Source organism: Thalassophryne amazonica, chromosome 9 (genome assembly GCF_902500255.1).
Source record: "Thalassophryne amazonica chromosome 9, fThaAma1.1, whole genome shotgun sequence".
Lineage (NCBI taxonomy): Eukaryota > Metazoa > Chordata > Actinopteri > Batrachoidiformes > Batrachoididae > Thalassophryne > Thalassophryne amazonica.
Genome location: NC_047111.1, coordinates 93,747,965 through 93,764,831, shown reverse-complemented (window position 1 = coordinate 93,764,831; position 16,867 = coordinate 93,747,965). Strand labels below are relative to the sequence as shown.

General features: G+C 41.7%; 1 protein-coding gene across 2 annotated transcripts; it reads left to right on the top strand.

Annotated features, from left to right (window-relative positions):
- The first annotated feature begins 1,315 nt into the window (after positions 1-1,315).
- On the top strand, positions 1,316-14,915 carry LOC117517670 (protein phosphatase 1D-like). Of its 2 annotated transcripts, XM_034178784.1 has the most exons (7): positions 1,318-1,938; positions 4,541-4,769; positions 7,128-7,252; positions 7,342-7,523; positions 7,622-7,849; positions 9,925-10,012; positions 13,128-13,261. In XM_034178784.1, the coding sequence occupies exons 1-6, from the start codon at positions 1,491-1,493 to the stop codon at positions 10,006-10,008; spliced, it is 1,296 nt and encodes a 431-aa protein (XP_034034675.1). In that variant the 5' UTR covers positions 1,318-1,490; the 3' UTR covers positions 10,009-10,012; positions 13,128-13,261. The 2 variants fall into 2 exon arrangements, with proteins under 2 accessions (XP_034034674.1, XP_034034675.1); XM_034178783.1 differs by lacking the exon at positions 9,925-10,012 and having other exon boundaries at positions 1,316-1,938; positions 13,128-14,915.
- The last annotated feature ends 1,952 nt before the right edge of the window (positions 14,916-16,867 follow it).

Genomic DNA, 16,867 nt, shown 5'->3' with positions numbered 1-16,867 from the left:
CAGATCCAGCTGTCCTTGTGATCAGCAGAGGAATCAAAACATCCCGGTGTCTGTGGTGTGCGCGCTTTTTCTGACTCACTCATTCCTGCAAGTTTGGAAGTAACAATCTCTAAAATGTAGCAAAGGTGAGTTAGCCATTCTGTGTTTTTGGTTCTAGAGTGAGAAAGTACTTACCTACTTGGGTAGAAAATGTCAGTGTGTTATGTCTTGCTGTTTAATTGCTGCACGAATTTATCTCTGACGCGAAAATTTGACGGTTGTGGATCACTGAAGCAGCAGCCTCGTGTCTGTAGTTGTGAGTCATGTGTACTTTGGGGGTCATCTCAACATCACGAATGGGCAAGAATGTAAATGGTAAATGGACTGCATTTATATAGCGCTTTTCCATCTGCATCAGACGCTCAAAGCGCTTTACAATTATGCCTCACATTCACCCCAATGTCAGGGTGCTGCCATACAAGGCGCACATACACACCGGGAGCAATAGGGGATTAAGGACCTAGTGATTTTCCAGTCAGGCGGGGATTTGAACCCATGATCTTCTGGACTCAAGCCCAACACCTTAACCACTAGACCATCACCTCCCACCATATGTGGGGGCTTTTACTTTTTAATTCGGGAGAAATCTCACCTCCACACTTCATTTTTTGCTCGTAAAAACGTATAACAGTGCCTTTCGAAACTAATAAATTCTAATTTAATAAGCATAATTTCTATCATTTTGTGTTCAAAACACATTCTCGGGCACAGTGTGTACCATTCTGCATTAGAAGGGCTCCAGCCAGATGCCAGGAATGACCCCAAAGTGACACAGAGTGTCGTGATCCTGAACCGGCAAAAGTGATCCATTTCTGGCAAATGTTTGCACCACACATAATGTGGCTTCACGCTTTAAGTAGAAGCGCTACTCCACCCAGACTTTTTCAGCTAAATAACATCCAAATACCCAATACAACAATACAAAATTAAAGGACATTCAGTTGCATTATGGCTCCGTATAGCAGGACTTTAAAAAAGGTGATCTGGAACTGGGCAACTGTCTGTACTTATTAATCTGAGATTTTTTTATTATTATTATTATTTTTGCTTACGTTTTGCATTATAAATTTAACATTGCACTGTTTAAGTTCGTTTTGTCCCGAGTTGAAAGATGAACCCCTAAACATTTAAAAATGGATCCCAAGTTGAAAAAAAAAGTCGGAGTTCCCCTTAACAAAAAGAAAATTGTAATTTCGTATACACGTTTTGAACAGTGAGCGGCAGCAGTCCGCCATGACAACATCTGCGCTGCAGGAAATGGAAAAGAAGAAGTTGAAGGAGTGACGTCATTACGCACAGCACGACGTCCGGAGAAGATAAACAAAAGGAAGGAAGCCTTCGCTCACACAATCGCGGCAAAATCGGTTTAAATATTTCTCTCATAAGCCTCCGCTAGCGAGTTCATGTGCGCTTTTGTTCGTCCAGCTGGACAAAATTAGGCTCTGTCCGCCATGGACGACGCGATTTTATTTCGTATGAGCGCGTTCTCCAATCAGGGAGGCAGAAAATATATGGAGGATGTTATGGAGATAAGGATCGAGTACGAGCCGACGGCGTCGCCGCTCGAAGAGGATCCAAAGTCGCAAAGACACGGAGGCGAAAAGCCGGAGAGAGAAGCCACGCACGAGCAGAACATTAGCACGGAGTCCGGTCCGGCTTCTGCGGTCTGGGTCCAGAGTGAGTCCGAGGACGGAAAAGTGGGCGACCCGCGGAGGTCTGTGGCGTTTTTCGCCGTGTTCGATGGCCATGGAGGTCGAGAAGCGGCACATTTCGCCAGAGACAATCTGTGGGATTTGTTGAAGAGACAGCGAGGCTTTTGGTCGAAGGATCACAGCGAAGTGTGCGCTGCTCTGAGAAAAGCCTTCATCGCCTGTCACCACGCCATGTGGAAAGAGCTACGTAAGACCCTAACGTACACATAGTCCCGGCAGCGTCCTGCTGAGTACAAACAGGCTGAAAAAATATATGGATGAGTGGGTTGTAGGGGCTGACTGACTGTACGTGGCCGTATTTCTATTCGTACATAGCGCTTCGGATTGGTCGATCTAGGGCACGTGATTATGAGGTTACGTACGTTTTTTCCAAAATTAGAGCAACTTTAACTACATTTTTCCTGTAGGGACGAAATTAACGTTTTGAAGTGACTTTGCCTGGTTGCAAAATATTTATGATGACGTATGGTTATGATTATTAAGATTATGCTTATTTTTAGGACATTTTATACTTGAAGTAGAAAAATAAATTTCACAGAGTCTGAATTTATCATACTGCCACGTACGAATGGCTGTAGGATAAATGCTAACCATAAAACAAAAATACTATCCCTGACACTGCATGCACACATAGACTTTTGTATTATCAATAAGGCTGGCCCCTTTGCATTTATGATTAGTTTTGGTTATGATGATTATCATGGTGGGAAAAAAAGAAAATGCTTCACATGACTGGAATTCAAACCCATTGTTGCAATCAGAACGGTCACCAAGTTCTGATCAGTCCCCATGCCTTCATTGTGCAGCACTGTACTAGCGCATCTGAGTCTGACTCTCTACCAATCAAAGGGAATAATGTTATTATTAACTGGGGTGCACATAACTGGTACGCATTTTGCTCATGTGTGCTAAATATGATTATGCACAGCAGAGGGAAACACTTTTCCTACAATCTGTCATTGCTTTCCTCTTATGATGCGCTTCCCTTGTGTTTTCTGCTACGCATCATTTATTTTTAGCATGCATGCATAAGCGCCATGAGTACCAGTTATGTGCACCCCTGATTAATAACCATTAGATGACAAAGTAAAACCCTCTTAAATCATTTGAAAGTCAGTTTTAAGCAGAAACGAGGTGATAATCTGTTAATCGCTGCTAATGCTCTGACATGAGGCATGCACAGTGAAGGCAGGGGAACCAATCTGACTGCGACACCGGGTTTGTGCATGCGCAGACTAGTGTAGAGGATCGCTCAGCTTAGGGGCGTGTTGAGACTCTGGCACCAGGGCTCTTGGGTCAGAAGTCCAACTCACTACTGCTTAAACTTGTTTCACACTTAATGTTCATTTAAACACCACTATAGGTGTGGTTACGACATGCTGAATGGTTAGTGAGCATCAAGTTGCAATTTAAGATAGCATCCGTGAGGAGAAAGACATTGCCCCCGGAGTCGTCAAATATGGAACAAAATAAATAGGCAATGGCTGCTGCCACGGTACTTTGTCACTTACGTAACCTTTTGTCTTTTGACACAGCACCAATCAGATGCCACCATTTCTTCTGTGTTAACAGTTAGTAATTGTGTTTACTGCCACAGCACCAATGAGTGACTCTTACATAAATCGTTCTGCCTGTTATTGACCTCTTACCCATTTAAAGTTTGAGAACAGGTTGAGATCATTTCGGCCCCAAGGCCTCTAGTCATTCGCTTTACCAGATAAAACTACGAGCTGGGAGCGTCAGCTATCCCGAGGGAACTTCAGAGGGAACTAGTTACTAGATGGTTCGATTAGTCTTTCATTGCTGTACCCGGGTCCTGTGACCGATTTGTACATCAGGGTCGCTGCCGGCATCCACCAGAGTTTTCTCTGGCTTTGCCCCGCCCAGGTATAGTTCACTATCTTTTGGGTCCTATCACACACGCTCATGCTCCACTTCCCAGACAGCGTGGGCGAGACGGACTTGTGGTGCGCCTAGTGGGGGCACTGAGATGACCCTCGGGATCCCACCTCAGCTGGCACGTGCCGGCCCTCACTTTCATTGCGCCACAGGGGTTCAGGCCACCCCTCAACTCACGCGCATTAGACTCCTTGGTCCATGTTTTAAGACTGGTCGGGTGGGTCGTCAACATCACCATAGACCCCTGACGGCCTTCAGGTGTGACATGGGCTGCACCCCCGCTTGGGCCACTGCGACACTGTCGGGGGACACTGGGGACAGTCAGACATGTTCCATTCTGCAGGGCCATTCTGCAGAACAGCGCCAAACGTTACCGACCTGCTGGTATCCTTCTGTTTTCCGGTATTTTCCTTTTCGGATTTGACACACTGGCATGCGCTAACTTATTGACACAGCACTGTGGCAGTGGCGTAACTGGACTGCGATTGGTTACAGTCTACACCACGATGTAATGTGGAATATGATTGGCTCTGTGTCGATCAACAAATGGAGTTCTTATTGACACAGTACTGTGGCAGTAGACACTCCGAAATAAACAGCATCCTACATTAAAATGGACTGCATGTTTTATAAGGGAGAGGTGCACACCCCTACTTGGTAATGTAAATTAGCAATAGCACACTCAGAACACAGTATCTTAATGTTTCCTTGTATTTCAGAATCTGTGGTTTCATTCTGAAAGATTTGATTGCAGTTAGGTAACCTGGGGAGCATTTCTGTCATCTATTGGTAAACCCAACAATGTTGACCTTATACATGTGAGCAAATTTGATCATTGAGCAACCTAATTTATGTAATTATTACTTTCGCCTTTTCTTTTCTTTTAACAGCTGAGTGGCCAAAGACCATTACTGGCCTGCCCAGTACTTCAGGCACCACCGCCAGCGTGGTAGTGATTCGGGGAGTTCACATGTATGTTGCCCATGTGGGAGATTCAGCAGTTGTGGTTGGGTTGAAAGAAAATGACTCTGATATCAGCCTCCAAGTTCTGGAGCTAACGCAGGACCACAAACCTGAACTTCCAAAAGAGAAAGAAAGGATTGAACGACTAGGCGGCAGGTGAGTTGGTAGAGTATACGTCATAGTTGTCTTCAGTGATGAAGACCCTTTTAAAGAATTGAGAGAAGGTATTTGTTTTAACCAAAGGTATATAGCCAGATAAGTTGGCGTGGTGACCAGATATTTTCGGTCACTGTTTGTCTAAGCATTCAGTGTTGTTACTGTTGATTTGTGCAGCATTTGGTCTTCATAAAAGTAATTAAATTGGTTCAATAAAGACATCATATGCAAAAGTAATGAAAAACAATGTAGCTGAATGCAAGAATATTGAGGGCATATGTGTCACGTAAAAAAAAAAAAATCCAAATATTGCTAACAAAATCCTAATTCATGAATAGGGGTGACACAACTTGAAATTACAGGAATAATATTTTTTAGTCTGTATCATTTTATGCATAGAACCCTTCATCACCGACACATCTTTGAAAAAGAGTGAAGAATATTGACGGTGGTTGCTTGACAGTGACTTTAATGCGGAAATGTTTTGCTTATCTGTTCACTCAACAGAGCTTCTTTGCCAGCCATAACCCTTGGTTAGATGATCTTTTCTGTCAACAATTTCCTCAGCTTTAGAGGATGACACAAGTTCACTTTCACAGTCGTTTTTCGTGCACCTCATCAGAACTTCATGTTATTTGCCCAATTTCCAGCTTTCGTCACCGCCTGCAGCTCAAACACCATTTGCATTCGAAGTGATCGTGCACTTTGCTGTACAAGCTAAAAACTGCAGACGTTGTTTTCAGATTTATGTTTTGAATATAGACTTTAAGGTCTGCCCATGTTGAACACAAGTATCCAAAGATATCATCGCTGTTGACTTAAATTTTATCACCATCAGTAATCATGATCCTTTCATCACCCAGTCCAAAATAGGCAACTCCCATACTATTTCCACTAGGACTGCAGCAAAGTGTCAAAACTGTTATGTCAATTACATAAATGCATCAATCTGCGTGGAATGCATTGGTGCATCTCACTTTAAGTAGAATACTGGGATTTGTCAAACTCATCTTAATTTTAAGATGTTTTGGAGTTCAGGTTTCTCTGTGAAACTAAAATTTTAATCAGTCCGGTATTGGGTTGAAAAGCTAACACTCATGGATTAAACAGCTAATCAATATATAGTGCAATGGATAACCGGAAAAAATCTATCAAATGGTGACGCAAGCACCAAATTTGACACAAATACACCGTAGACATTACCCTTTTGAAAAGGCAGGGTGTCCAGTTGACTTTTCAGTAGGCAGCCAGGTTGGGGTCAGTTGAAGAATTACACAGGGGTCAAAATTAAAAGATGCTCCAGTCTTATTGAAAACAATACCGCATTGTTTTTGATCACAGAGATCCCAAAAAGGTATAGTTTGGACTGAATGTTATGGAGTAAAAGCACCAAGAATGCTGACAAAGGTCAATTTCAGTTTGTACAAGAGTCAAAGTTAAAGTTGCTCTAATTTTGGAAAAAATAATGCAAATTATTGGTTGAGGTAATAGAGTCATATAAAGGAATAGTTTGCATCATCTGTCATGCTTAGTTATCATGTTTCAGGGTAACATATGTCACATGTCATAAAATCCAGTGGGCATTGACATATTTTAAACTTTACTTTGCAGACCAAGCATTCAACACAGTCAAAACTATTCCATTTATTAATCCTATTAACTCAACCAATACGTTGCATCACTTTTTAACCAAAATTGGTGCAGCTTTAACTTTTGACCCCTGTACAAACTGAAATTTATCATTCTTACCATTTTTGCTATTTTTTACCTCATAACTCCATATAATTCAGTCATAGATGGTCAAAACTATACCTTTTTGAAATCTTTATGATCAGACAAATAATATGGAATACCTTTCAATATGATTAGAGCATTTGACCCCTGTGTAATTCTTCAATTGACCCTACCTGGCCGCCGATTGAAAATTGAAGTGGACACTGCTTTTTCAAAAGAGTGTCTAAGGAGTATTTGTGCCAAATTTGGTGCTTGTATCACCAGTTGGATGAAATATTCTCTAAACTGTTGCATTAATAATGCTATGGGGCAAGTTAAAACCCTCAAAGTAAACTGCTTTTTGCTGCCAAGGAATTGGAGAAAATGTCAGTAGATGTGGCTGCAGGAAAGAATCCCTGCAGACGTAAAGGGTGGACACCAATTTCTGGGAGACATGTAAATGTTTAATATTATTATGATATGATATATAATATTATTATGCACTCACTGAAGTCAGCAGAGAAGAGTGTGGGACATGGCAACATTATGTACAGGCAATTGGCAAAAGTAGTTTATCTGGCTTTTCTTTCTTTCTATTTAAACTGTTGAATTTGCATTAAAGTTTGATGCCCTACTGTTATTTAGCGTTATGAAGAAATCTGGGGTGAACCGTGTCGTATGGAAGAGACCCAGACTGACACACAACGGTCCTGTGAGAAGGAGTACTGTCATTGACCAGATTCCCTTCCTAGCTGTTGCCCGATCCCTCGGTAAAATAGAAAAAAATGCACTTGTCATTAATTCCTAATGAAATAATTCCAACAAACATTAAACCTTTTGTTTTCGTAACTGTTGGAAGGTGATCTTTGGAGCTACGATTTCTACAGCGGGGAGTTTGTTGTTTCCCCAGAGCCCGATACCACCGTAATGACCCTCGATCCCAAACGCCACCGCTACATCATCCTGGGCAGTGATGGTCTGTGGAACATGATGCCACCAAAGAACGCTGTCAACATGTGTTATAACCATGACAGTTTGACGGTGTGTCATTTGACAGTAATGCACAATAAGTCAGCAAAATTTTGCTGACTATTAATTCTTTTTCCTTCTGTGCTTCACTAATCTGTTTCTTTGTTCAGACAACAAAGGTAATGTCCTGCGCCCGTCGGCTGGGATGCACAGCGCTGTTGTTTTGGAAACAGCGCATGCTGCGTGCAGACAACACAACGGTTATTGTGCTGGCACTACAGCAGCGTGGCGTCCTGCCTATAACGATGCATCAGGATGAGATCGTGGTTGACATGGCTACAGGAATTGACCACGTCCCACACCCTGGGACCCCTTACAACACGTGTGAAGTCAGAAAGGTCGGTGTCATCACTTTGTTACACCCTCATTTTGCATTATTTAATTTGGGTGATCCCAAACAGGCTTTTTAAAATGAAGTCAGATGCATTGGTCCCATTCACTGTTGTTGCACAGAAGTGAAGCCAAATTAGTTTTTCTTTGATTATTTAAAACCTGTTTCATCACAGTAGATGTGGGAGATGGAGCCATGCAATTGACGAGTGACATGCAGCTTTTTTTTAAGGCAAGACAACTGCCATAGTCGTATGTCTGACCGAACCCACTGGCTCAGATGGTTCCCTTTAAAACGTTGCAAAGGAAATGATCAGCATCACAAGTATTGATATGCACAAAAACAAGGTATCTGTAGGAAAAATTGACTTTATACAAAGCCACAGTTGACATGGCCATTGCCCAAACTGTACTAGTGCTGAAACAATTCGAGTTTACGCCAGAGAAGTCTTTTTACAAAAACTGAAGAAATGCTTGGATGAGTAGCGTTGCTGTAGTTTTGACATTAGTCAATGTAATTGATTAAATTGATGGTTAAAAAAATTGAGGAATATTTTCAGAATCGGAATCACCTTTATTGTCATTGCACAGCAAATCAGCACAACAAAATTTGCTTGTGCATCCTCAGAAACATCCTTCATAATTGAACAGTCTTTTGAGCACATTCAGATTGCCACATTTCAATCTGAGGAGTGCCATGGATGAAGTTTGTCTCAAGAAAATGTTGGTGTTTATTTGTAAAAATATTAGGGGGTGTATATGTCTCTGTTATAAAATGACATGCTATGTATATAGATACATTCACCCTTATTATGACGCTGTTCAGTTTGACATGATTCAATGCAGTCCAATACAATTCTTTATTTAATGCAGACATCAGTTTACCATGATAAATTAGAAAACACCAAAAGTGGCATTTCTTACCTTCAAATACATGTTTCATGAAAAATCACGGACCTCCATCAGGTTTTTACTACTGTGCTGCAGCATGTTGGTTCTGCCTTTTATTCACCACTGGGGCCAGCTTCCAACATACAGGAACAGAAAGTGCAAACATAGAAGAAGCCCTGAAGAAGAAGCCAGCTTTTTTGAACACAACTTTCCCATTCTAAACCAGTATGACAATGTTAATAAATTTTGAAATGACATAAAGTTAAAATGGGTACATTTATCCGTTATACCACCAGACATGTTGATTTTGTTTTTAGCTTGCTGTGACTAGTCTCGTGAGAGCCTTGCGGCGAATTTTGAACTTTTACGAGACTTTGAAGATGCAGAAGTCTTAATGAAACAAGGTTAACTTAACTGATTTATGGCATTAAAATTAAGCCATCAACTGGTTCGTAGTTAAGTTAGATCAGTTCAGGGGTCTGTTCTTGTAGCCATATCGCTTCCTTTAAAATCTAACTTAAATTTGTATCTGTTAGAAATATATGCAAAGTAAAAATTGACCATTGCTCACCAATACCCCCAAATTGTTTAATACTTTAACTTAGCTGTTAAAAAATGTTCAAATACACATTGTAGTACTTTTACTCAGTAAACATGGATAACAAGGGAAATACTGTCAGGTCCATTAATGTTTGGACAATACCATTTTTGTCATTAGAAAACGCTGTCTGCTTTCTGGAACATTAGGGCAGTTCCACAGAGGGCGGAGCTTTCTGCACACAATTGACATTTGTGTCCTTTGAATTTTTAATTTAATTGACTTTGATGAAGGAGGCGGGGTTAATGACCTGTATTGCAGTCATCCAAAAGAGTGACGGAGACATTTTGGCTTCACTTCTGTGAGGTTATCATACTATGGTTTACGGATTAATCATTTGAACAGTCCAATGACAGACAACATCAGCATCACTCTGACAGTTGTAACGTCCCGTGCCATATCTTTGTTGTGTGCTTTTCACTGTGTTGTCCTTTTGTGTTATTTATATATACTTTCAACAGTTATAGTGTGACGGTCACATTTCAACAGATCCTTAAACACCAGTAGCTACTGTACATATCCAAGGTCACAGCAGCGATTTACCTCAGGTGATCATTGGTTCACCAAGTCACTCTGTGTTTTCGGGGCCAACAGGCGGAGCAGGAGGATGGCATGTTTTATGAAGAAGATGAGATATATGGAGAAGAACATGAGGAATGGACATGCCTGGAGTGGTAGTGAGGTGACTGTTCAGTTATAAAAGTGTCAGCAACATGGCTGGCTGATAACTAACACAGTTTACTGAATAACCATGCTCCTCTTGTTGAACCTGCTATCAAAAAGTAGGTATTGAAATTTGAAAATCTCAATATTCCCTGTTAGGCTCACCAGAAAAGTAAGTAACTACTACACTGTAGTAGTATGAATATACTAGTGTTAAACAAGTTGTAATTACTTGTGACCCCTTGAGCTTTTTATACATTTTAACATTTTAATGACTTCTAATGCTTTTTTTGTTTCACGGATTCTAGAATTGTGCCGTTTAAACTCGGTGAAAACAAATCTCTACAACATGACAAAAGTTAAATATCAAAGCCAAAACAATGGCGTGCATAAATGCCGTATGTGCTCCTTATTCACCAAGATCATTAAGAGGCGCGGTTCACCTGTCTGCGGCAGACAGGTGGCTACTTTCCAGATGTGGGGACGGAATGTTTGTCTGCCTGGATGGTGGCCATCCAGGACACGTCGAACAATTTGCAAATTGTGTACATACCGAAGAAAAAAAATTCAAAGTATGAAAAGACTGGAGAATCCATCAAGCTCTCTTACGTAGCTTTTCCTCTACATGGTATACGCCCAAATCGACTATACCTGCCATTTTCATTTTTCTATTGGCCAAACCTGGTGTCTGTTTCTGGTATCACCTCCTTTCTAGTTCCATGCAAGCTGAAGTGATACTGAAAGATGGCATGAAAACACAGCAGATTACTGATTGGTCAGAGAGGATTGTCATCATTCTACTTTTGAGGGCATGTAAGACCAACAGGCCAGTTATGAGCTTGGGTACTGTCTGGGGTGGTATCTCGCCATCTTACCTTATCTTTCCCAGTAGTTTTGCCCCTTGTCATGTGTGGTTGCTCCCATTTAATGCTTCAGGGCTCCAAGAATGGTGCAGGGCTGCTGAAGTTGGTTGTTGAGCTGAGATGGTACTACTCTGGGTCCCACTGCACTGCAAGGTGTATTTGAAGATTCTGAAATCCTGTGTTTGGACTGACTCTGGGGAAAGTTCCAGTGACTGTAGGCAGACATCTGCCGGCGGCTGGGAAAGGCCAGTTATGAGCTTGGACCGTGACTGGGGTTATATCTCTAGCTTCCGTAGGTTTGTTTCCCAGTAGCTATGTCCTTTGTCAGCTTTGTGTATGTTTGTTGGGGGGGGGGGGGGGGTGCCCTGTGTGCCTGCATGCCTGCACCCTTGTAATACATCAGGCCTCTCAATGGTGATGCAAGGCTGGTGAAGTTGGTGGGTTAGTTGAGATGGTAACCCTACAAGTGAGAGCAAGGGGCAGGCAAAGCGGTGACAGTGAATTGCCATTCATTTTCAATCTGCCACCAGTTAGGTGAGGCCAGAACTGACCGGAAGTCTATTTTATGCAAATGCTGAGAGATGCAACACAGAGACTGCCAGTCCAAGTTAAAAGGCTGTGTGACGTCAGGTGGTTGTTCGCTCGAGCACAATAATCCAAAATGGCGAAATATGCTCCCAAACAACTGTATTTCTGTTTAAATCTCATATGTTTCTCATATATTTTGTAAAGGTTAGTGAGAACTAAACACTTCTAAATCTTAAAAATGCTGTTTTTGTAACCAAGTAACACCTCTGAAGTAATTTAAAGGGTGTTTCTGGCCATGCATAGTACACATCTTATGAAGGTGTACTATGCATGGCCCAGAAACACCCATCAAGCCACAAAGCAAACTGCTTGTCGCTGTCATTTCTAGCTAATGTGAGTGTAGGGTAATACTCCCACTGCACTGAAAGGTGTAGCTGAAGAAGAGTGTGTTATCACTGTGTGAGGGGGCGGGGACAAAACATCCTGAGCAAACTTGCAATTTTTAAAACAATATTAGGCAACTAGCCAAAGTCTGTATGTACTATTATGCAAAACTATTTACTGAATAGTGTGCATTGAAGATTATGTATTGGCAGTTTCATGTGGTTAGGGGTACTCTCATCTACAGCGGAAAAAGAGACATCTGGTACCAAAAGCGAGTCTAGTCAAGTTGAGCTGGGACTGTCTGGTGGAAGATAACTATTAATCACTCCTACAAACCACGACAAAAACATCAATCTGCTCTTAGCAAGGTTCTTGGATGAGGTCCTTTATACTCGTATCACACAATGAATATGAAAGGACAACATTAACCAGGTCAGTTATAAAACTTTGGGCACTGTAGAAAAAGCCCTGAAAGTGCAGTAGCGCAGGTTCCAGACTCATCATTTATCAATTAACAGGCATTTGAAGATTTTTGAAATGCCTTAATTGTTGTTTATTTCCATGATTTATGTGTTTTGTTGTTGTTTTAATTGGATATGGGGTTTTTTTTTGGGGGGGGGCAGTTCCAGTATCTTGCATTTGTCATTATATTTGTAATTTTGTGATACTTAGGTGCCTTGACACTTGCACAAATTTGATACGCGGACTGGTACGCAATCTGCCGTGCCAGAGAGTAAGCTCACTGTAAACTGCGCGCGGCTGCATGCAGTTTGCAATGAAATTTTTAAATGTCAAAATCTCTGGCACATATTAATTTTGTCAAATACATGTGAACATTACGCAAACACTTAAAAACACTGAGTGTCAGTGCGAGTCATTGCGTCAGCGCATCACAGTGCTGCTCATCTGAATGATTATGGCGAGGTGTTAAATCTATAAAAACAAAATTTTATACTCAGAAGGAAGGAAAATGGGACTGTTTTACCAAGCCATTACAATATAAATATTATAAATAATTACCTTGAGATGATTCCAAATGCGTTCTCCGCGTCATGAAGCGCATGAGAACAGCTGCAGCTGTGGAAAATTCCTCTGTGATTCCGGAGTGATTACAGGTGGTTTCATCAGTCAAACTCTGAGCGTAATGATTAATCCGTTATGAAAAAACTATTTGATATAACGCAGTGTCCATGCGGAACACAGCGGGTCACATTGGCATGTTGAATTGTGCAGTAATGCGGGGGTTAATGCGTGGAAGTGTCAAGGTGCCTTTAGAGAATCTGTGAGGTGAGTCTGTGAGGTTTTGTCTTGATCTTTACGGAAAACAAGCAAAACAAACTGCACTGTGCTTTATTTCAGTGGAATACTGCGGCGAACCCTCCATCCCTGTTTGACGACGGCAGCCTCACTCCAGAGCAGACAGCCGGACTGTGCAAAGTGGCATTCTGCACCTCACCGCAGGCCCTGCCTGACGTCAACACCACGAGGGCAACGCTGCCACTTTTAGACGGTTCAGGGAATGTTTTCGAAACACAAGACTCGAGCACACAGATAGACCCCACCTCCTCTGCGCCGCCAGTGAAAAACCTTGTCCGTCTCCCCATGTCGCCCCCGAACTCAGAGCCCCCTCATGACCATTGATCAGTCCCAAACAAAAGCCTGCCTCACAAAACACCTCAAAGGCGGCGGCAAAGTGAGCAAGCGCATCACGGTCGCGCTCAAGCGGCAGAACGAAGCTTCCTCTGAGGAACACGGTATCCTTCCACAGCGCCACAATGCCTCGTTGTGCGTCTGCTGAAAAGGCGATCATCTATATTGATTGTTTTTCAAGAGTGTCAGAGGCGTACCCATAAATAAGAACACTTTTATATTAAATGTTTGTTTGGTTTTTAATATGTGGCATATTTGAGATTTTGAATTAGTTGCCATCTTGGTCCTTTCTCCTGTGACTAATCCGTGATGGTTGTTTTGCCACTCCACCATCTTTAAATTTTTTAAGGGTTTGAGGAAAATATGTAAGATTTTAGATTGTATTTTCATACCTAAATCCCACATAGCATAACCAAAAAAAACAAAAAGTGTGTTAATCTCTGTAATCCATCACAGCAGGTTACCATTTTTAATTATTTATTTCTCACATTAAAAATTAAGCTTTTTTTTTATCATAATTCTTTTGTTTGATGTATTTTTCTTCCATTCTTTTTTAAAATTTGGATACTGACTGTTGGAATAACTGTTACCCTTCATTTTATCAGTATACCTGTTAAATCTTTGTGAGCGTATCCTTAGTGATGATGTCACAGAGGTTTGCAGTTAGTTGGGCTTTTATCATCTGATCTGACGTTTTTAGGCATCAGTTCCTGAAATTTCCACTGCCACATCGGCACAAACAGAAATTTAGCAATGATGCTCATAGCGCTACACTGTCGAGAAACGATGCTCTGGTTTGCAAATCTTGCCATCAAGTTTTCATTCAGGATGTGTCTTTGTTAGGTGTTTTAGTGCCATGTTTGTCATATACTGCACTAAAAACAGCTGAAAACTGCTCACAGTGAGGTGTGTATCCATACAGTAATTTGTGCCTCCCAGTGGTCCAAGTATTCACCTCACTTTGGTTTTGGCACACAATGATATCTCAGAATTTTGGCCCATAAAACCAAAGCATTTTCATGCAGACATCTTATTTGTGTATATGTGGTTGAACTCTCCCTTTAATTACACTTTATTAAATGACAGTAACATTGTGGTAATTTCCTAAGGAGCCCCAAGCAGGTCTTTGGTACCACTGAGGGAGACTATACACTTAACAATCCAGCTTCAGTTGACCATAGCGTACACAAAAATGTGGGCGACCTTCCCAGAGTAGCAGCTATAGCCAGATGGGCCAAAATTTCAAAAAGCTCAAATTGTGTTGAAAGGTATACCACATTATGGTTGGATTATAAGGATTCCAAAAAGATATGGTTGTACTAGCTATGGCTGAATGTTGTGGAGTAAAATGGTAAAAATATTGACAAAGGCTAAAAGCAATTTGTAAATGAGTCAAAAATTATAGTTTGCTCCAATTTTGGTAACATGTGATGCAAATTATTGTTTGAGCTAATACCATTAAAAAAAAAAATACATACATTTTTTGGGGGGGGAGGAGTGGGTGGAGGGGCACTGGTTTGCACCATCTGTTGTACTTAGTTATGCTATCTGGCCATGGCAACATCACTGAATTTGAAATATGTACCAAATTCAGTAGATGTGCCATTGTGGGCTGTACCTTAGAGGTGAAGCATTTGAAACTATTCAATTTTTAAATTCTATTTGCTGAAGCAATCATTTGCAGAATTTTTCACCTAAATCAGAGCAGTTTTATTTTTTGACTCCCTGTATAAACTGATATTGGCCTTTGTCACCATTTTTACAGTTTTTAAACACATAACTCCATAATGTTCAGCCATAGATTGTATATACTTTTTCATAATCCCTATGATCAGACAAAGACTTTTTTTTAACACAACTGGAGCATTAATTATATATATATATATACACTCAACAAAAATATAAGCGCAACACTTTTGGTTTTGCTCCCATTTTGTATGAGATGAACTCAAAGATCTAAAACTTTTTCCACATACACAATATCACCATTTCCCTCAAATATTGTTCACAACCAGTCTAAATCTGTGATAGTGAGCACTTCTCCTTTGCTGAGATAATCCATCCCACCTCACAGGTGTGCCATATCAAGATGCTGATTACACACCATGATTAGTGCACAGGTGTGCCTTAGACTGCCCACAATAAAAGGCCACTCTGAAAGGTGCAGTTTTATCACACAGCGCAATGCCAAAAATGTTGTAAGATTTGAGGGAGCGTGCAATTGGCATGCTGACAGCAGGAATGTCAACCAGAGCTGTTGCTCGTGTATTGAATGTTTATTTCTCTACCATAAGCCGTCTCCAAAGGTGTTTCAGAGAATTTGGCAGTACATCCAACCAGCCTCACAACCGCAGACCACGTGTAACCACACCAGTCCAGGACCTCCACTTCCAGCATGTTCACCTCCAAGATCGTCTGAGACCAGCCACTCGGACAGCTGCTGAAACAATCGGTTTGCATAACCAAAGAATTTCTGCACAAACTGTCAGAAACCGTCTCGGGGAAGCTCATCTGCATGCTCGTCGACCTCATCGGGGTCTCGACCTGACTCCAATTCGTCGTCGTAACCGACTTGAGTGGGCAAATGCTCACATTCTGGCGTTTGGCACGTTGGAGAGGTGTTCTCTTCACGGATGAATCCAGGTTCACACTGTCCAGGGCAGATGGCAGACAGCGTGTGTGGCGTCGTGTGGGTGAGCGGTTTTCTGATGTCAATGTTGTGGATCGAGTGGCCCATGGTGGCGGTGGGGTTATGGTATGGGCAGGCATCTGTTATGGACGAAGAACACAGGTGCATTTTATTGATGGCATTTTGAATGCACAGAGATACCGTGACGAGATCCTGAGGCCCATTGTTGTGCCATACATCCAAGAACATCACCTCGTTGCAGCAGGATAATGCACGGCCCCATGTTGCAAGGATCTGTACACAATTCTTGGAAGCTGAAAATGTACCAGTTCTTGCATGGCCGGCATACTCACCGGACATGTCACCCATTGAGCATGTTTGTGATGCTCTGGACCAGCGTATACGACAGCGTGTACCAGTTCCTGCCATTATGCAGCAACTTCGCACAGCCATTGAAGAGGAGTGAACCAACATTCCACAGGCCACAATTGACAACCTGATCAACTCTATGTGAAGGAGATGTGTTGCACTGCATGAGGCAAATGGTGGTCACACCAGATACTGACTGGTATCCCCCCCCCCCCCAATAAAACAAAACTGCACCTTTCAGAGTGGCCTTTTATTGTGGACAGTCTAAGGCACACCTGTGCACTAATCATGGTGTCTAATCAGCATCTTGATATGGCACACCTGTGAGGTGGGATGGATTATCTCAGCAAAGGAGAAGTGCTCACTATCACAGATTTAGACTGGCTTGTGAACAATATTTGAGGGAAATGGTGATATTGTGTATGTGGAAAAAGTTTTAGATCTTTGAGTT